The 21366-nt window shown below is 46.3% G+C and overlaps 1 protein-coding gene across 1 annotated transcript; it reads left to right on the top strand.

Moving 5' to 3' along the window:
- The first annotated feature begins 156 nt into the window (after window positions 1-156).
- ALG3 (ALG3 alpha-1,3- mannosyltransferase) lies at window positions 157-20702 on the top strand. Its single transcript, XM_070946015.1, has 9 exons — window positions 157-367; window positions 4557-4656; window positions 6509-6656; window positions 8041-8201; window positions 9896-10016; window positions 11413-11618; window positions 12259-12336; window positions 13574-13717; window positions 20301-20702. Exons 1-9 carry the CDS (start codon window positions 175-177, stop codon window positions 20461-20463), a joined length of 1314 nt encoding a protein of 437 aa, XP_070802116.1. The 5' UTR covers window positions 157-174; the 3' UTR covers window positions 20464-20702.
- The last annotated feature ends 664 nt before the right edge of the window (window positions 20703-21366 follow it).

The following is a 21366-nucleotide window of genomic DNA, read 5'->3' as shown; positions in this document are numbered from 1 at the left end:
CTGCTGCAGGTGGACGGGAGACCACGGGGAAATCCCGGAGCTGAGGAAACCCCAGGCAAGCCCCCGCCCCACCCCCCAAAGGGCGGACGCTGCCGCGGCCGGAACTGTCGACGCCGGGCGAGGCCAGGCGGGGGAGCGTTTTGGCGGAGGCACCAACGGGCCTCAATAGGGGCTATGGCGCCGGCGCCTGGGCCGCGGAGGAAAGGGGCGGCGGGGCCAGGCTCCCCCGTCCTTCTCCGGGCCCTACGCCGAGCCTGGCAGGAGAAGCACCTGGTGCTCTTAGAGCCTCGCTTCACCCCGCTGGTGGCCGCCTGCCTCTGCTTGGCCGAAGTGGGGGTCAACCTCTGGGTCATCCAGAGGGTGGCATGTGAGTCGCCTTGGGCACCCCGAAAGGGTTGGATTCCAGCTCCCATCATCCGCGCAGGGATGGAGTGATAATAAGGGTCTTTGGCCAGACCCGTTGGGAGGGGGCCCCGTTGATGTGGCGGGGGGGGCGGAAAGGAAGGGAGGTGGGGTCTGCAGGGGTGGGGAGGGAGTATTTGGGTGCATTGATAAACCTTGAGGACTAGAATCTTGGAAGAGTGGAGGGGAGTCGTCTTAGAGCGGGTAGGCGAAGAGCGGGGTGTGTGTGTGTGCCAAGAATAGAACTGGAGCAGTGCAGGTGGTGTTTTTGGCTGGCCCCGCAGGCTAAAAACAGGGTTGGTCAACCTTGGCAACTTTTAAGATGCATGGACTTCCAATTCCCAGAATCCCCCAGCACAGCACAGCTGTGCTGGGGGATTCTGGGAATTGGAAGTCCATGCATCTTAAAAGTTGCCAAGGTTGACCAACACTGGTCTAAACTGCTGTGCCCTTCTCGATCTGTGGGGTGGGTGGCAATCACGGCATCCGATAATGTGTTGCTGCTAAGATCGCGGGAAATATTTCTTTTTTCCCTTCGCCGTAACCTTGACGAAAAAAAGGAAAGGATCTGTCTCGTCTCGTTCATAATTTTAATCCAGCATTGTGCTTTGATTCGTTTTCGAATAGGAATAGGAATGGGAATGGAATGGAATGGAATGGAATGGAATGGAGAGTGAAGTGAAGTGAAGTGAAGTGAAGTGAAGTGAACTTTTTATTGGCCAAGTGTGATTGGACACACAAGGAATTTGTCTTTGGTGTATATGCTCTCAGTGTACATATTAAACTAAATAGCTGGAAACAGGGTGGATTTGATTTAAATCGAGTTGATTTAAATCACAATTTAAATCATGATTTAAATCACTAGTAAAAAGGCTTGATTTAAATCAACTCGATTTAAATCATAATTTTTAAAGAGCAACTGTCATCTCTGCTACTCCTTTGACCCACTGTTGACTCACCGATAGTCCCAGTGTTGCAGAATAGACAGCCTCATGCTACATAACTCAGCTCCATTTTATGCTGAATCAACTAAATTATTTATGTATCTTAAGCAGAAAACTATCTTACGTTAGATTTCCCCAAAAGTTTTTTATTAAAATAAATTCGATAAAAATTTAAAAAAATCCGATTTAAATCAAAAAAATCCGATTTAAATAAAAAAAATCTGATTTTTTTGATTTTTTTTAAAAAAATCATTGATTTTTATCCACCCTGTCTGGAAACCAAATCTTGTAAATAAATTGGATCTCTGTCTAGGATTGCAGGCTGTGTGAGGAACACCCGGGGTGGAAAAAGGGACATTCAGATGTTATGTCTCTTGAAATCCTGTCCCTCAGGAACTAATTCTTTAGAGGATTCCCTTCCCCCCGCAAGACCACCTACCTTTTGGGCAGTGGTGGGATTCAAATAATTTAACAACCGGTTCTCTGCCCTAATGATTTCTTCCAACAACCAGTTCACCAAACTGCTCAGAAAGTTAACAACCGGTTCTCCCGAAGTGGTGCGAACCGGCTGAATCCCATCACTGCTTTTGGGCATTCACACAAGCTGTCGATGTTAGCTACTTGAATGTCAGAGGGAAAAAGTCCGTGACAGTAAGAAAAGTTTGACAGTGAACCAATTTCCAAAGGAGGAAGGGGATTACTCTTCAGTGGGCAAACTGAACAGCCATCAGTCCAGGTTGATTCAATTTAGATCCTTGCACTGAGGAAGTGTGTCTTTCTGTGTGTGTGAATGCACGCGCATTTGACAACCTCGGTGGTCCTTTCTGACCCTTGCGACTTTTGTACATACACTAAACTTAGTATTCACATTAGACATTTTTTACAGCATAGCAAGTGTATGCGAACCTAGCTTCTTTTATTCGTTCACCGTATCACATCAGAGGTGAAAATGGGTTAATCCAATAACCAGGTTTGGTGTGTTGGCACGTCAGGGGTGAAATATAAAATTTGTTACTACCGGTTCTGTGGGCGTGGCTTGGTGGGGGGGTGATGTGACTGGGTTGGCGTGGGCAACTTTTTTTTTTTTTTAACTTTTCAAAGCATTTTTTCTAATGCTTTGAAAAGCCTCTGCTGATCAGGCAACTCAGCTGGGATCGTCAGAGAGGCTTTTTAAAAAATACCTCTCTGACGATCCCAACTGAGTTGCCTGATCGGCAGAGAGGTATTTTTTAAAAATACATCTCTGCCGATCAGGCAACTCAGCTGGGATCGTCAGAGACTTTTCAAAGCATTTTGTTTACCACCTCTTCAGCCAAGAGGTTGCAGAAAAAAATGCTTTGAAAAGCCTCTGTTGATCCCAGTTGAGCCGCTTGATCATCAGAGGCTTTTTTTTTTTACTTTTAAAAGCATTTTTTCGTCGGAAGAGGAGGTAGAAAAAATGCTTTTAAAAGTAAAAAAAAAAAAAGCCTCTGATGATCATGCGGCTCAGCTAGGCATGGGGGGGGTGGGTGGGCAGGGATTTTTGCTACCGGTTCTCCGAAGCACCCGCCACTATCACTACCGGATCAGGTGATCTGGTCCGAACTGGGAGCATTTCACCCCTGGTTCATGTGTTATTTTAAACTAAAGAAACCATGAAACTAATTTCGTGAGCGTTGCACTAATTAGGGCGTGTCAAATTTTTCAACTTTCAATTTCCAAACATTAGGGTTGTGACATGCCTTGGGAATTGTGAAGGTATTTTGGTTACTTTAATACAATTTCGATGTGCTTGGTAAGTAACTACATACATATCATAACTTTTTAACATTTTGGTTGTTTCATTTGCATCATGCGTGCAGAGACCATGCAAACTAAGTCTGTTTAATCAGTAGTATCTTAGCATTGCATACACCAATGTTTTTCAGTGTTGCCAACTTTTTAAGATGTGTGGACTTCAGCTCCCAGAATTCCCTAGCCAGCATATTGGCTGGTGAATTCTGGGAGTTCAAGTCCATACATCTTATAATTGCCAACATTGAAAAACACTGTTCTACATGAAATCCCGCTCCATTCCTATTAAAGTACTAACATTCTGCTAGTTTCTAAAAATGATAAATAAAAATTCTGGTCTTGAATTTGTGGCAGAGCAGAAATTAAAACAGTCCTTTTTGAGGTTGAAATGTTTCCAGTAAGACCTCAGAACCCTTCCAGCGAGATATGGAAGGTATGCCTAGGTTGAAGTATTTTGTATTCTACTCCTCCAGGGAACTGCATCACACATTGAACACAAATTACCTGCCGCATCATATCATCATAGTTGTAGTTTGTCAATTTGTTTAGGAAATGTTACCTTACTTTTTTAAAAAAAAAATATTTTATTATTATTATTATTTTAAATACCCATCCATATTGTGTGTGAACAGAGTTGGTTCTGGGTATCATTCATATTAATCCAATTCACAATAACAGTATTATAATCTCTTATCACATTTATCAAATTTAAGTAATCCTCATTATATTGTTCAAACAGATATAAGCAAGGAATGCCTAACTCCTCATTTTTATCTCTATCTTCATCTACGTCTTTCTTGTTCAATCTAAACATTTCTCTATTATATATGAACAAATTTGGCTAGGTATCATTCATATTGATCCAATTCACGCTACCATTGTTAATAATTTCTGTTGCATTTATCAAATTTATATAATCCTCATTATATTATTTAAACGTACATAAAAGGAGAATGCCTAACGTCATCTCTTCTAATACCAGTATTAGCAATCTCTCTCACATTTATCAAATTTAGGTAATCCTCATTATATTGTTCAAACCTATACATATACAAAAAACGCCTAACTCCTCATCTTTGTCTCTATCTTCATCAGGAAATGTTATCTTAGCGCTCAACACCAGCAACAATAGAAATATGACTAATAAAATAATAAAATAAATAAATAAACAATGACTTTTGCTAAAAAGCTAAAGAGAAAAATACAAAATCAAAATCAAAATCCATCACCTGTCTTCCGGGCTACTGAAAACTAGTCCGAAGCACGATCATGTATTTTAGCTGGAGAAAAGTGGCTGGGAGTAGGCCCATTTTGATTACCTGAACTTGGCTATGGAACGGCGAAATTTAACTGCCCATCTCCTTTAGAGTTCTTGGAGACTCCAGACCTTCTAAGGCAGCTGATGAACTGATGAGCATCTGTGCACTTTCCCCACAGACACCGAGATCGACTGGAAAGCCTACATGGATGAAGTGGAGGGGGTTGTGAACGGGACCCTGGATTACACCCAACTAAAGGGGGACACGGGACCCCTTGTGTGAGTACCTCTAATCTTCCAACCTTGCTGAAGCTCTCGTGGGTCCATCATCATCATCATCACCACCAACAACAATATAATTTATCAGACTTATATGGCACCCGACCCCCAATGATTCTGGATAGCTCACAACAATCAATTTTTTTTTTTTAATTTGATTTATATGCCGCCCTTCTCCGGAGACTCAGGGCGGCTTACACTGCGTTAAGCAATAGCCTTCATACTTTTGTATATTTATACAAAGTCAGCTTATTGCCCCCACAAACTGGGTCCTCATTTCACCTACCTTAGAAAGGATGGAAAGCTGAGTCAACCTTGAGCCTGGTAGGATTCGAACCTGCAGTAATTGCAGGCAGCTGTGTTAATAACAGGGTGCTTTAAACCACTGTACTACCAAGGTATGTACCAATTACATTGCAGGTAGTCCTTGACTTAACAACCATTCATTTAGCGGCTATTCAAAGTTACAAAGGTACTGAAAAAAGTGACTTATGGGCATTTTTCACACTTTCGATGGTTACAGCATCCTCGTGGTCACGTGATCAAAATTCGGACACTTGGCAACTGACTCATATGACGATTGCATGGCCCCGGGGTCGTGTGATCCCCTTTTCTGACCTTTTAACAAGCTGAGGCAATGGGGAGGCCAGATTCACTTAACAACCGTGTTAGTAACTGAACTGCAGAGATTTACTTAACTGTGGTAATGGGGGGGGAAACTCACTTAACGACTGTCTAGCTTAGCAGTGGAAATTTTGGCCTCCATTGTGGTTGTTACGTCGAGGACTACCTGTACAGCCAATACAAGATTAAGGTTGGGATGACATGACAGATGGTGTCATCCCATCTGTCAAGGGTCTTCATAAGTCTCAACAATTCAGATCTTTATAGCTCTTATAAACAGCACAGTGGGGCCCACCTAGATGTTGGGGGGAATGTCATTCCAGAGAGCAGGTGCTGCTGCAGAGTGAATTTTTGGGGTCTCGATATAGGCCTAGCCTAAATGGTTTTTTAATTGGGATTTTAAATTTTATGGATTTGGGGTTTTAAATTTGGGTAGCCAATGATTTAATTCTTTTAATTATCTTAACTTTTGCATTTGTATGTTTTTTAATTTTGGCTGTTCACCGCCCTGAGTCCCTTCTGGGAGAAGGGCGGTATACAAATTAAATTAATAATAATAATAATAATAATTATATGACATTGTTTAATCAAAGGAATCCCAAGGACTCCAACCCCCCAGGATCAAATTGGCAGGCTGATACGATGGGTTCAAGTAACAAAGTTTGATGCCAAGTAGGCATTGTGAGTCAGGAACAGAGGGAGGGAGGGAGTCCTGTCCTTGGAAAACTGAGCATGGACACAGCAAGTGTCAGGCTAGTCCCAGCTTGAGCATTTAGAAAAGAAAGACCCTCGACTCCATTCGTAGCAAAATAATATTAACTTTGACTAAAGTGGTTACAGCATAAGCAAAGCTGGATCTGAATATTCCTGCTCAAAACCTGCCTTTTCCCCAATTCCCGGACCCTCCCCTCTTGACCAGTTCATGAGTGACCAATAGTATTCATATTTGGTGTTGTGGTAACCGCTTTAAGGTTTGGCGCCTCTTTGATGTAGTTCCGCATTGCGTTCTCACGTTCACGTCCTTGGATGCATTGGTCTGTTCCAGATTGGCACCTCTGCTTCCTATCATCCCTCCCCACTACATTCCCCTTCCCCACTCCCGCAATTTATGGCAGGATGCCAGCGAAGCAAAGCAGGCTGAAGCTTTTACAATGGCAGACGGGACACCAAGGAAGTTTCTCTTTCCTGCTGCTTTTAAATCCCTCCTATCTCTCTTCTCCCACTTCAGGTACCCTGCTGGCTTCGTTTACATCTTCATGGGTCTTTATTATGCCACCGACCGAGGCACCAACATCCGCATGGCACAGTACTTTTTTGCCACCTTGTACCTGGCCACCCTGCTGCTCGTTTTCCGCATCTACAGCCGCACCAATAAGGTCAGGAGCCGTAATGGGATTTCTGGAAGCATTAAAGAGGATCCGTTTTCCTGTTGCAGGTCCATCCCAAGCCCAGGAACAACGTATTGCGTATGGGCTAAAAGTAAAGGATTAATGGGGCAGGTCCCTCGCAGGGAGGAACTCTAGGACCGTGATGGTGAACCTATGGCACGCGTGCCACCTTTGGCACACGTAGCCATATTGGTGGACACACTGGAAGTTGGCAAACTGGCTGTTTTCGGCCTCCGGAGGGGGGAGCCGTTTTCGGCCTCCCCAGACTCCTAGAAAGGCTTTGGAGCCTGGAGAAAACAAAAAACGGGCCTTCCAGTCCCACTGGAAGTTGGCAAATGGGCCGTTTCCAGCCTCCGGGGGGGGGGGAGGCCATTTTTGCCCTCCCCAGACTCCTAGAAAGGCTCTGGAGCCTGGAGAGAACAAAAAACGGGCCTTCCGGTCGCACTGGAAGTTGGCAAATGGGCCGTTTCCAGCCTCCAGGGGGAGTGGGGAAGGCCGTTTTTGCCCTCCCCAGACTCCTAGAAAGGCTCTGGAGCCTGGAGAGAACAAAAAACGGGCCTTCCGGTCGCACTGGAAGTTGGCAAATGGGCCGTTTCCAGCCTCCAGGGGGAGTGGGGAAGGCCGTTTTTGCCCTCCCCAGACTCCTAGAAAGGCTCTGGAGCCTGGAGAGAACAAAAAACGGGCCTTCCGGTCGCACTGGAAGTTGGCAAATGGGCCGTTTCCAGCCTCCAGGGGGAGTGGGGAAGGCCGTTTTTGCCCTCCCCAGACTCCTAGAAAGGCTTTGGAGCCTGGGGAGAGAGAAAAACGGGTCCACCGGGCCATCGTGTGCCAGGAGTGTGGGGGGAGCATGGGGGGGGTCGCACGCATGGGGGTGGGGCGCATACAATTATGGGTGTGGGCATGCACATGCGTGACACACCCCCCCGGCTTCCTCCCACTCCTGGCACATGATGGCCAAAAGGTTAGCCATCACTGCTCTAGGAAATGCCATTGCTCCAGTCACAAATTATTCATTTTATGGAGTTTCTGGTGTACAATTCACACAGCGAGTTAAGGCAGAAATTTTAACTTTTTTTGTGCTATCCCGAAGAAAGTCCAGTGTTAAGTACAGGGATCCTTGACTTTTGGTCCGGTCCAATTCTTAATCCAATTCTGAAGTTTGATCACGTGATTTTGATCACGTGACCACGAGGATATTGCAATGGCAGTCGTAAGCGTGAAAAGTGGTCATAAATCACTTTTTCCAGTGCCGTTGTAGCTTCAAATGGTCACTATTGTAAGTCGAGGACGGGCTATACGGCTCACTCCGACCTCCGCCTCAGCTGCCTTGGTGGTGGGTGGGCCTGACTCCTCACTGCCCCGTCTTCCCCAGGTCCCTCCCTACGTCTTCTTCTTCATGTGCTGTGCCTCCTACCGCATCCACTCCATTTTCGTCTTGCGCCTCTTCAACGACCCGGTGGCCATGGCAATCCTTTTCCTGGCCGTCAATCTCTTCCTGGAGGATCGCTGGTCCTGGGGCTGCTTCTGCTACAGGTGAGCTCTCCCTTTGTTGATGGGGGGGGGGTGTGGAGGGGTGTGGAGGTGGGGGGCAAAGCAGCATCTTGCAGAGGCATCTCTCGGGCGACCTGGCCCGCCTCAAATTTGGAAGGCTGAGATTCATCCCTGGTGGAAGGGCCTTGGGCCTCCTTTCGGAGCCTCCCCACTTTCCTCGTCAGTCCGATCCTCTGTTTTTCATCAGTTGCTCGCGGTGAAAAAGCTTCCACCTTTTGGGCGAGAGCAGAAATCTCCCTCCTTGGCAATTTTAAGGCTTGTGGACGTCAGCTCCCAGAATTCCTCAGCCAGAGAAGGGTGGTAACGGGGGCGTTTTTGCCCTCCTCGGACTTTTATTGAGCCTCCGGGAGGGCGAAAATGGCCTCCCCAGGCTCTGGAGGCCCTCTGAAGGCCGGAAGCTGGCCCATTTCTGGCCTTCCCAAAATTCCGGTAGGCCCGTTTTTCGCCCTCCCCGAGCCTCCACGCACACCCTGCATCCAAAACGCGTGGGGGCTCCTGGGAGGGGCGGGGCGGGATGGGTGGGGCCAGCCAGGAGTGGCTCCGAACTGCACAGAATCTTAGCTAGAGGTTCTCCCGAACCCCCAGCACCTGGTGGTAACCCTCAGAGGGCTTGGCACACAGACCCCTTTCATTGGCTGCCTTCCCTTCCGTTCTTCAACGTCCCAGAGTTGATGAAATATATATGCTGCCCGTGTGACTCAAGTGACTCAGGATGACTTACAACATCCTAAAAGCACAAAACAAAAGCCTTTAAAACGTTCAGCCTTACAAATTAAAACATTAACACCAAAGGAGACCGGTACTGTCCCTGGCACTGATTTACAACTTTTTTTTTTTTGCCAAAAATTCTGATTTTAGGGGGCGGGAAATGCACATTTGTTGCTTCCCGAGCATCGTATATCTCGTCATCTGAGCCTCAGTTCCTCCCGCCTTGTATTCCGTTCATAACTTAGGCTGGGTTCATCTATTATAACGCCAAGCTGTAACTGATATGGTTTATTGTGATTTATTCAATGAAATATAAGTAAGCCAACACGGAGGGGCAGAGATGGTCTCTGGTTGTTGCCTGGGTGGTGTTTAAGCACAAGCGTAGGCTACAGAGCTGGTTTTGACGTGAATGGAGCTAGGGGGGACCAATGGTGGGTTCCTCCCGGTTCGGCCGAGCCGGTAGCAGTGAGGATATGACGTCACCGGACCGGTTCTCTTTGTTCGGGAGCTGGGCCCTCCCCCACCCCACGTTATTCTTACCTTTTATTTGGCCCTGCCCCCAATCTATTCGCTGCCTCCTGAGTCCCAGCTGATCGGCTAGAAGGAAAAAGCTGTTTAAACTCTTGCCACGCGGCTTCAAAAGGCCGCCCTACAGCTGATCAGGTTTAAAGGCAGTGTGGTGGTAGACCAATGCGCTCGAAAAACAAATGCGTAGACCAGTGCCTCCAAAAACAAATGAGTAGATCGGAACGTTCCAAGAACAAATGGGTAGACCGGTACAGCTCTGCAAGCAGTTAAAAGCCGGGTAGACCAGTACCTCTGCTGAATCCTAAAGAATTGTCACATGACCATCAAGCCACGCCCACAAAATAAGCCACACCCACAGAACCGGTAGTAAAAAAATTTTAGAGCCCACCCCAGGCGGGGACCACACCCACCTAACACCCCTCCTGCTTTTCGCCTTTCAGCCTGGCTGTGTCGGTCAAAATGAACATCCTCCTCTTTGCGCCGGGACTTCTCTTCCTTCTCCTCCGGCGCTTTGGCCTGCGAGGGGCCATCCCAAAGCTCGCCATCTGTGCAGTCCTTCAGGTAAGTGGAGGAGAGAGGCTGTCGCTCAGGGCTGTCGCACCTGCAATTTTTGGGGGGCAAGATTTGGTGGGGAGGCAAGGAAGGGCAATGGCCAGACTCCATAAATGGCCTCTCTCGGTTTGCAAAATAGTGTCAGACGGGGGGCCTTTATCTCACAACGGGACCCTACACCGTTCCTTTGATTACGGAAGGGTTTCAGTATTTCAGTTCCTGTGGGAAGCCATTTGTATAAGTCAGTTGATTTGATAATTACCGATATGCCAAAACAAAATTCCTTCCTTCCTTCCTTCCTTCCTTCCTTCCTTCCTTCCTTCCTTCCTTCCTTCCTTCCTTCCTTCCTTCCTTCCTTCCTTCCTTCTTTCTTCTTTCCTTCCTTTCTTTTTCTTTCTTCTTTCCTTCTTTCTTTTATTCAATCCCTCCCTCATTCCATTTCTTTCTCTTTTTCTTTTTTCTTTCTTCTTTTTTTCATTCCTTCCTTCCATCCCTCCCTCATTCCATTGCTTTATTTCTCTCTCTTTTTTCTTTCTTTTTATTTTCTTTTCTTTCTTTTTCTTTTTCCTTTCTTTCTTTTCCTTTCTTTTCCTTTCCTTCTTTCATTCATTCCCTCCCTCCCTCTCCCTTTCTTTCTTTCTTTCTTTTATTGGATTTATATACCGCCCTACTCCTGAAGGACTCAGGGCGGTGAACAGCCACAGAATAAAACACATAAATACAAAAATTTAAAATAGAATAAAAATGAATTAAATAATTTGGCTGAGACAAATTTAAAATACCCAATAATTTAAAAACAAATTAAAATTTACATTTAAAAGGGGAAAAGATTTAGGCCAGGCCAGCTTGATGAAATAAGAAAGTCTTGAGTGTGCGACGGAAGGTGCGCAGATCCGGGCTCCTCCGTATCTCCGGGGGGAGCTCGTTCCAGATCGTAGGTGCCCCCACAGAGAAGGCTCTCCCCCTAGGGGCCGACAGTTGACATTGTTTGGCCGACGGCACCCGGAGGAGCCCCTCTCTATGGGAGCGTACTGGCCGGTGGGAGGCTATTGGTGGTAGCAGGCGGTCCTGTAGATAACCAGGTCCTAAGCCATGGAGCGCTCTAAAGGTGATAACCAAAACCTTTTTTCCCTTTCTTCCTTCCTTTCTCTTTCTCTTTTTTTCTTCCTTCTTTCCTTTCTTTCATTCCTTCCTTCCCTCCCTTCCTCCCTCATTCCATTTCTTTATTTTTCTTTCTTTCTTTTTTTCTTTCCTTCTTCTTTCTCATTTCCCCCCCTCTCTCTCCCCCTTCAAGTTTGCATATGAGCAACCTACTTCATTAGAGATTATCTAATAGTGGGGTAAGAAAACCTGGATGACCGAGAATCTCCGTAGACATTGGGAGCTTGTTGTGTCTCTCTTGCAGGTGGCCCTGGGCTTGCCCTTCCTGATGGAGAACCCCGTGGGATACGTGTCCCGTTCCTTTGATTTGGGTCGTCAGTTCCTCTTCAAGTGGACCGTAAATTGGAGGTTCTTGCCCGAAGAAGTTTTCCAACACCGGGCTTTTCACCTGGCGCTGTTGGTCCTCCACTTCACAGTCCTGGCTCTCTTTGCACTAACCAGGTGGCACAGGTGAGAAGTGGCAGTTCGTGGGGAAGGAGCTACAGAAAAGGAGGCCCGTTCCCTGGGATTGTCCCAGGCCTCAACAGAAGAACAGAGTTGGGAGGGTCCTTGGAGGTCTTCTTGCCCAACCCCCTGGTCAAGGAGGAGACCCTGTATCATAGTTTCAGACAAGTCTAGTCTCTTCTTAAAAGCCTCCAGTGATGGAGCATCCACAACTACTGAAGGCAAGCCCTTCCACTGATTAATTGCTGTCACTACCAGGAAAGTTCTCGTTAGTTCTAGATTGCTTCTCTCCTTAATTTCCATCCATTGATTCTTGTCTTGCCTTCTGGTGCTTTGGAAAATAAGTTGACCCCCTCTTCTTTGTGGCAACCCCTCCAATATTGGAAGACTGCTACCTTGTCACTTCTAATCCTTCTGTTCTACTTTGGTGGGAGTAATTTAAATTTTCTAACACCGTCCTCGGAGAGGGAGAGAAAGATATTTTTGTTGCACTTGTGTTGGATTTTGTTCCAATTGTCTTTATGTCTCAAGTCAACAGTTCCGGAATGAAAGTAGGCATCACACCGAGATCTCACGTATAGATGGGGCTCATCCTGGCAAATAATCCACCATGAAACTCACCCATTTTCTTACTGGTCCCCTACAGATCTGATGAAACCATCTTGAGCCTGTTAAAGGATCCAGCCAAGAGGAAGGACCATCCAAAACCTCTTTCAGCAAATCATATCCTTTCACTAAAAGTGAGATTTTCTTGTTTGATGGATATGAGGGAAGAGTTGATTACTCACAGTTAGTATAGTCCAGGGGTATCCAACCTTGGCAACTTTAAGACTTGTGGACTTCAACTCCCAGAATTCCCCAGCCAGCCACAGTGGCTGGGGAATTCTGGGAGTTGAAGTCCACAAGTCTCATAGTTTCTAAGGCTAGTATAGTAGTGGCCAAAATTGTGGAAACCTTTTTGGGGAAAGTGTATTTTCTAAAACTAGCTAATAACACCACTTCTTTTGGAGTAGTACCATAAAATTATATATCAATGGAAAGATCATATAATCAAAAGGTAATGCCATAACTTTTATGAAGGATTCTCTATTAGAATGGCAGTTACAGTATAAAGAAGAAAAGTGAAACGCGCAGAAAAAACAAGATATAAAAATTATCACCATGGCAGTTAATACTTAATTGGGTAACCTTTAGAATGAATTACGGCCTTAACAACGTCTTACCATGGAGTGAACCAAGTTTTTTAGTTCTGCAGCTGTTCTAATGTGAAACCAAGATTGAATGATGGCTTCTATTAACTGGGTTTTATTGCTGGGTCGCTTTTAACTAACAAGTTTCTCTAGTCAGCTTCATAGATTTTCAGTTGGGTTAAGGTCTGGGCTATTCCCAGCAGTGGAATATGATTATCTTGAAACTCCCCTCCCCCCATCCCCAAATGGTGTTATTAGCCATTAAACCTCAAAAATACACTTTTCCCCAAAAGGTTTCCACAATTTTGGCCACTACTATATAGTTCAACATCCATCGCAATGTTATTGTCAGCACTCCAAACTACGGTTTGGAGTTTCCAGTGCTGACATAAGGAGGAGAAGAGGGGGCAGCTGGGAAGAGGACGCTTGACTTTTCACCTACTTATTTTCCCTGAAGATAATATCCCCTAGGAGATGAGATGGGAGGGGGGACATTCCTGGGAGCTGAAGTAGTAGATATGGGGAGAGTGATTTGGAAGATGGCCAATGAGACGCAGAGAATTGGGGAACGGAAAGGGAAGGTTTGGGGTCAGGGAGTCAGTGTTGGCCACGACATAATCGGGGACAGATTGTCGTGCTTAATAAATGAAAGATTTCATCAAAGACTATTTGTTTGGAAATGCAATTTATTTTGAGACGACACTGAAACCTGACAGTTATAGCCCTGGGGAGTTTTGCACTGTGCAATCTTTTCCTTAACCGAAAGCCACAGGTCATTTTCCCTCTCTTTACCTCTAATTTCATTGGCGTTTGCTTCAGCCGCTCCTTGCATTACCAGTTCTACGTCTGGTATTTCCATACCCTGCCCTACCTGCTCTGGTGCACGCCACCCAAGAAGCTGGCTCACCTACTGAAGTATGTATCTTCCAGGATTTTTTGGGGGGGGGGATTGGGGAGGGTGGGGAAGAGTCTCTTCACATGCGCCAGCGTTGTGCTTGCTCTCTTCGTACTGGGAACCTTGTGTGCTAGGTGGAGGGAATTTGCGAGCTGCGCTGCTGGTTTCAGTGGGAGTGAGCGTGTTTGCCTGTGTGTCTGGTTTTTGTCTGTCTCTCTGTGTGTATCAGCAGTTATCCAGCCACTGAGATTTCTGAACATTTCCTTCCCTGCCCCCAAGAGGTGCAAGTAATTGTTCTGCCCCAGCTACGGACCCCAAAGAACACAACATACACAAAGTTTGTACAAAACTTAAATTTACTAAAAGAACTCAGTTTTTTTCCAAACAAAGGCTGTTAATAAACTTTCTTAACAGCCTACAAGAAAACAAAGATAAAGTAATCACAATCTTACTAAGGTTGGCAGAAAGCCCAGAAGCAATTTGCAGAGAATCCAGACGCGGAGGAGAATGAACTAAAGTTGTTCCCTACAATTTGCTTCAGTCGGTGTTCCTCCTTAAATAGGCTAAGGGAGTGGCCAATTAGCCCCAAGCCTTACTCTTGAGGAGACCTCCTCCTGAGGAGCCACTCCTGCCTTTTGGCAGCTCTGTGCGCCCATGCATCGAGAAGAGGCTCCTCCTCTTCTTCCTCTTCACTTATGGGAGCTTCTGGAGGTTCTGAAGGCCCTGGCTGAATCCCCGCCTTTGGCACCACATCTTCTCCAGCCTCCTCATTGTCCGACTCAAGTGCCAGCTGCACAGGCTGCTGGTGCAACACCACACCAGCCTCCTCGCTGTCCAAATCAGCCACCAGCCGCACAGGCCACGTACGGGCCACAACAGCGCCAGCATTACGCTTGCTCTCTTCATACTGGGAACTTGTGTGCTAGGTGGAGGGAAGTTGCGAGCTGTGCTGCTGGTTTCAGTGGGAGGGAGCGGGTTTGTCTGTGTGTCTGGTTTTTGTCTGTCTCTCTCTGTGTATATCAGCAGTTATCCAGCCATTGAGATTTCTGAACATTTCCTTCCCTGCCCCCAAGAGGAGGAAGAGCTGCAAGTAATCCTCCACTTACAACAGTTCGTTTAGTAACCGTTCGAAGTTAGAACGGCGCCGAAAAAAAGTGACTTATGACCATTTTTCAAACAATCTTTGCAGCATCCCCAGGGTCATGTGGTCAAAATTCAGACCCTTGGCAACTGGTTCGTATTTATGACGGTTGCAGGGTCGTGGGGGTCACGTGATCCCCTTCTGCGACAAGCGCAAGTCAGTGGGGAGGCCAGATTTGCTTAACAACCGTGTTTCTTAACATCTGCAGTGATTCACTTAGCAAGTACGACAAGAAAATGTCGTAAAATGGGGCAAAACTCACCTAACAAATGTCTCGCTTAGCCACAGAAATTTTGGGCTCAGTTATGGTCATAAGTCGAGGACTGTCTGTACTTAGATTCAGCTATCCATATTATTGACATCAGGGAGATCAGTTTTCTCTCCAACTGGTAATTTAAGGTTAAACACACACAGACACCCGTCAGCCTGGTGCCCAAATTAGAAATACAGGCAGTCCACAACAGCCATTTGTTTAGTGACCAAAGTTATGGCGCTGAAAAAAGCGATGGGTGGCTGGTCCTCACACTTACAACGACATCCCCACCGTCACGTGATCAGAATTTGGGCGCTTGGCAATCAACGTGTTTTTATGACAGTTGCAGTGTCCTGTAGTCATGTGATCGCTATTTACAACCTGCCCAATTGGCTTCCAACAAAATCAAAATCAAATGGGGAGATCCACTTAACGACTGCATGACTCACTTAACGACTGCAGTGATTTACTTAACTGTGACCCAAAAAAGTTGTAAAAACGGGCGTGAATCACTGCCTTGCTTTGAGATGGAAATTCTGATCCCAATTATGGGGCTAAGTCCAGGATTACCTGTAAAACATCAAATTTGTGAGTTTGGGGATTGAAGAAGAGTTGACTATTATTTTAAAATAGAACGAGGCAACCAAATCAAATATATTCTTGTAGGAGAGAAAAAAATAGCATCGAACAAAATTAAATTTAATATCAGATGCCTTACAGTAACTAAGGCAACTTTTAGCAGAAGTCTAAAGTAGAAATGTTTAAAAATAATGAAACTCGACTGATGCAGATCGGGAACAAAATGGCTGTACCATTTAAAATAGTATCTGGAGACAACCCAGTTTAAGAAGTTCCAAAGGTGCTTTTTCAAAAAGCAACTGGACTTTCTTTGGTTTTTTCCTTGAAATCGTTTTGCTTCTCATCCAAGGAGTTTCTTCAGTTCTTCCAGAAGCTTCTTGGATGAGAAGTGAAACGTCTTATTTATTTATTTTATTTATTTGTTTAAATTTCTATACCGCCCTTCTCCAATATAGGACTCAGGGCGGTGAACAGCCAAAGTAAAAACAAGACATACATACAAAACATACAAAATCTAAAAAACTGATTAAAATAATTAAATATCTTGGCCATAATTAAAACTGTTCCAATTTAAAATCAATTTAAAATTTAGCTCAAGCCAGCCCAGCTAGTTGAAATAAATGGGTTTTCAGGGCCCGACGAAAAATCCGGAGGTCTGTTATTGTACGTAGCTCTGGGGGGAGGTTGTTCCAGAGGGTGGGCGCCACCACAGAGAAGGCTCTCCCCCTGGGGGTCGCCAGCCGACATTGTCTGGCGGACGGCACCCTGAGGAGGCCCACTCTGTGTGAGCGTACTGGCCGGTGGGAGGCTATTGGTGGCAGAAGGCGGTCTCGTAAATACCCCGGCCCTAAGCCATGGAGCGCTTTAAAGGTGGTCACCAACACCTTGAAGCGCACCCGGAAGACCACCGGGAGCCAGTGCAGCTCGCGCAGGAGAGGTGTCACATGGGAGCGCCTCGTCGCCCCCATAATCCCCCATGCGGCCGCGTTCTGGACCAGCTGGAGCCTCTGGGTGCACCCCAGGGGGAGCCCCATGTAGAGAGCGTTGCAGTAGTCCAGGCGGGAAGTGACGAGTGCCTGAGTGAATGTGCGTAAGGAGTCCCGATCTAGAAAGGGGCGCAACTGGTGTATCAGGCGAACCTGATAGAAAGCCCCCCTGGCCACGGCCGCCAAATGGTCTTCTAAAGACAGCCGTGCGTCCAGGAGGACGCCCAAGTTACGAGCCCTCTCCGTGGGGGCGAGTGATTCACCCCCAATAGCCAGCGATGGCGTCTTCAGGGAAAATGAACCAAGGAAGTCCAGTTGCCTCTTGAAAAAGCACCTTTGGGAGAAACCATGACCCGGATGACTGAGAATCTCCATAGCAGGGGTGAAATGCTCCCGGTTCGGACCGGATCGCCCGATCCGGTAGCGATGGCTGCGGGTGGTTCGGAGAACCGGTAGCAAAAATCCCTGCTCCCCCCCTCATGCCCAGCTGAGCCGCGCAATCATCAGAGGTTTTTTTTTTAAGCATTTTTTCTACAACCTCTTTGGCCAAAAAAATGCTTTTAAAAGTAAAAAAAAGAGCCTCTGATGATCGCGCGGCTCAGCTGGGATCATCAGAGGCTTTTTAAAGCATTTTTCTACAATTTCTTCAACTGAAGAGATTGTAGAAAAAATGCTTTTAAAAGCCTCTGACGATCCCAGCTGAGTTGCCTGATGGTCAGAGGTTTTTAAAAGCATTTTTTTACAATCTCTTCGGCCGAAGAGGTGGTAGAAAAAATGGTTTAAAAAGTTTTTTTTTTTTTAAAAGTTGGCCACGCCCATCCAGTCACATTACCCCACCACCACCAAGCCACGCCCACAGAACCGGTAGTAACAAATTTTACATTTCACCCCTGCTCCATAGATTTAAGAAGGTTGCCTTAAGTTTTCATAGACTGCAATTCATTTCATCAGATGCTGGGTATGCTTTCCTAAGTTGTGGGCATTTCAGCTAATGGGAGAGAGGATCTTGAGGGAGGAACAACAGGAAAATGACACCCAGAAAATGAACATGATAGTAATCCCGTTTAAAGTCATTAAGAAGAGCCTTGGTAGTACAAGGGTTTAAGGCACCCTGTTATTAAGCTGCTTAAGACCAGCTGCCTGCAATTACTGCAGGGTTCGAATCTCGCCAAGGCTCAAGGTTGACTCAGCCTTCCATCCTTTCTAAGGTAGGTGAAATGAGGACCCAGTTTGTGGGGGCAATAAGCTGACTTTGTATAAATATACAAAAGGATGAAGGCTATTGCTGAGCACATTGTAAGCCGCCCTGAGTCTTCGGAGAAGGGCGGCATATAAATAAATAAAAAAAAAAATGTTAAAATGTTCGTAACTAAGACAACATGCTAATAATGCATATTCATGCCTTACCTGACTGTTTGTTTGTTTTGTTAATTGTTAGCGTGTGGTGTCACCCTGGCCACATGATGATAGAAAGTGATCATTCAATCTACTTGACTAGATTGAAGCAGGAGTGGAGGATGGGATTGGGAGAGGAGGAGTGAGCAGCCCAAGATCCCAGGTTGCTAGAGATCATCTAAATATTTATCCAAAATTGGTTGCCCTGTTACTATTTAAAAAGCTGGAAAACCCAAAGAACTTGTTTATGTATCCTAAAATACAGGTAGTCCTGTATTTTACAGGTAGACTTACAACCACAACTGCCCCATTTTACGACCTTTCTCGCCACAATTATTAAGCGAATCACTGCGGTTGCTCAGTTAGTAACTGAGGACTTCCCCATTGATTTTGTTTGTCAGAAGATCACAAAAGGGGATCACGTGACACTTCCCGCCCAGAACACTGCAACGGTCATAAATACAAGGCAGTGGCCAAGTGTTTAAATTTTGATCAGGCGATCATGGGGATGCTGCAACAGTTGTTAAGTATCAGTGCTAACTGTCACTAAATGAGTCACTAAATGTGGAGGACCAGGGGTGAAATGCTCCCGGTTCGGACCGGATCGCCCGATCTGGTAGCGATGGAGGCGGGTGGTTCGGAGAACCGGTAGCAAAAATCCCTGTCCTCCCCCCTCCATGCTCAGCTGAGCCGCACAATCATCAGAGGCTTTTTTTTTTACTTTTAAAAGCATTTTTTCTACAACTTCTTCGGCCGAAAAAATGCTTTTAAAAGCCTCTGATGATCGCGCGGCTCAGCTGGGATCGTCAGAGGTTTTTAAAAGAAAAAAGAAAAAAAGCCTCTGCCGATCAGGCAACTCAGCTTGGATCGTCAGAGGCATTTAAAAGAAAAAAACCTTTTTTTTTTCTTTTAAATGCCTCTGGCGATCCAAGCTGAGTTGCCTGATCGGGAGAGGCATTTTTTTAAAAAAAAGCCGAAGAGGTTGTAGAAAAAATGCTTTTAAAAGAAAAAAAAGCCTTTGCAGATCAGGCAACTCAGCTGGGATCGTCAGAGCCTTTTGAAAGCATTTTTTACAACCTCTTCGCCGAAGAGGTTGTAGAAAAAATGGTTTTAAAAGTTAAAAAAAAATGGCCACACCCACCCAGTCACATTACCCGACCCCCACCAAGCCACGCCCACAGAACCGGTAGTAACAAATTTTAGATTTCACCACTGTGGAGGACTATCTGTAAGGTTAACATGGGAGGGGAAGGAAGACCCTTTGCATGCATGTGAACAGTCTAAGGCAGAAGTCACCAACTGGTGGTCCGCGAGAAACTTTTGGTGGTCCGCAGAAAAATTATTTGCATTTTTGATATTGCACTAAATCGGGGGTCCTACAACTATGGCCCCTGGGCTGGATATGTGCAATGAATGTTTGTGTCACTGCAGAGATTCTCCCCCTTTGGGGTCTTTTTGTGTGGGTCGGAGGGGGACAGAAATTCTGACTCGGGGTCTGCTTCAGCCTCCTGGTGAGGGGCTTTGGGCGAAGGCTGAAGGGAAGTGGTGCTGGAACCCTTGTTCCAGTGGCTGCATCATGGCCTGGAACTGGCTGACCATCTCAGTCCACTGAGCCTCCAGGTGCTGGTACCTGGCCTTGCAATCCCGCAGGTCTTCCCTCTGCTTGGAAAGCCTATGCTTGTAGTCCTCAGTGAGGTGCTTCTGCTGAGCCTCCTTCTCAATCGGATCCAATTTGAACGGAGCTGTTTTGCCAACTCTTTCTCGTGGTGGCTGCTTAGCTCCAACAACTGCTTCCTGTTAGGGCCCTAAGGACCCCGGGCAGGCAGGTGAGGAATGGTTGGGAGAGGAGGGGTGAGTAGAGGCTGGCGAGGCGCCCTTCGACGTGAGTGACATTGAGTTGACCACACCCACCCAGTCACATGACCACCTAGCCACACCTACCCAGCCAGTCATTAGGCAGATCATATTAGTAGTCCGCGGGATTTTAAATTATGAATTTAGTGGTCCCTGAGGTCTGAAAGATTGGGGATCCCTGGTCTAAGGGACATAATTTCTTGCCAGAAATAGCCTCTTTGTTTCCAGGTCACTCAATGAAGTCTAGAAAATCTATCTATCTTGCATTTATGTACATATTTTCACCGCAATGGGGAATAACAGGAAAACTCCTTCCTTTCCTATTAGCAGGTAGGTCACCTTTTTTTTTAGGGCTTCAGTTAAATCATGGTTTTCTTCTCTTGGTCTTGCCTCAGAGTGCTTATCTTAGGTTTAGTCGAGCTCTCGTGGAACACGTATCCCTCGACGGTTTACAGCTCAGCTTCTCTCCACGTGTGTCATGGAATCATCCTTCTGCAGCTCTGGCACGGGACAAGGTCTTCTCCGGAGGAGAAGCAGCCATCAAAAAAGGTGGAATGAAAAAACGACTCAGAAGAAAGAGGGACAGTAAGAATTTGGATTAAGATCGGCCGTTGCTGAGGACCACTGAGAAGGGGCCGTTCACAGACCTTCCCGGTGCCAGATGTGCTTGCGGGGCGATGCCCTGCCTTCTCTTCCCTGTGGCTAAAGTGGGGTGAGGAATGGGAATTGGCAGAGCTGATCGTCACACCAAAGATAATGTGGAATATCTTGAATAAAGGACAGTAATGGTTGGATAACGAGGCTTCACTTGGCTGCAATTTATGGATTGTCATAGGACAGTGATGGGCAACCGAGTGCCGAAAAAAAGGTCACATGGAAACGTTGCGCACACGCTTGTCACAGCCACGCTCCGGAAAAGCCAAACTTCCGGGTTCTAGCACGCAATCAGATGGCCGACGCGAATGCGCAGGCTGGTTTTTGGCACTGCCGCGCACGCGCGCGAAGGGAACACACTCTGGAAAAGCCAAACTTTGGGGTTCTGGCGTGCATGCACACTAGACAATCAGTTGGCCGGTGCACATGCACTTACTGGTTTTTGGCACTGCCACACACACGGACAGCTGATTGTCACGCGCAGATGTGCACCAGAAACCCGAAAGACAAACAGGTAAGGCTGTGCATGCCGGGCGATTGTGTGACACTTTGGGTATGTGTGCCATAGGTTCGCCATCACAGCCGTAGGACGTGATATCCTCCAGCCTGTGGTTTTTTGTTTTTTTTTTAAAAAAAATTGAGATTTTGGCTTTTTAATATGGACCAAGCACTGTTGCCATAAATTGGGGCAAGGTTTTTCTAAGATGCCCTGTGGCAAATTGTGCCTTCTAGTAGTACAGGTAGTCCTCAACATATGACCACAATTGAGCCCAAAATGACACGTTTGTTAAGTGACTTTTGCTCCCT

The sequence above is a fragment of the Pituophis catenifer genome, unplaced genomic scaffold (assembly GCF_029215685.1).
Source record: "Pituophis catenifer annectens isolate HBS135680 unplaced genomic scaffold, rPitCat1.0.hap2 SCAF_6, whole genome shotgun sequence".
Taxonomy (NCBI): Eukaryota; Metazoa; Chordata; class Lepidosauria; order Squamata; family Colubridae; genus Pituophis; species Pituophis catenifer.
This window is presented reverse-complemented; position numbering and strand designations above follow the sequence as displayed.

Coding starts and splice junctions, on each gene's coding strand:
- ALG3 (XM_070946015.1), top strand. CDS start 175: ATGGCGCCGGCGCCTGGGCCGCGGAGGAAAGGGGCGGCGGGGCCAGGC. Junction 10,017..11,412: donor CCATCTGTGCAGTCCTTCAG/GTAAGTGGAGGA, acceptor TCTCTCTTGCAG/GTGGCCCTGGGCTTGCCCTT. Junction 11,619..12,258: donor GCACTAACCAGGTGGCACAG/GTGAGAAGTGGC, acceptor GGTCCCCTACAG/ATCTGATGAAACCATCTTGA.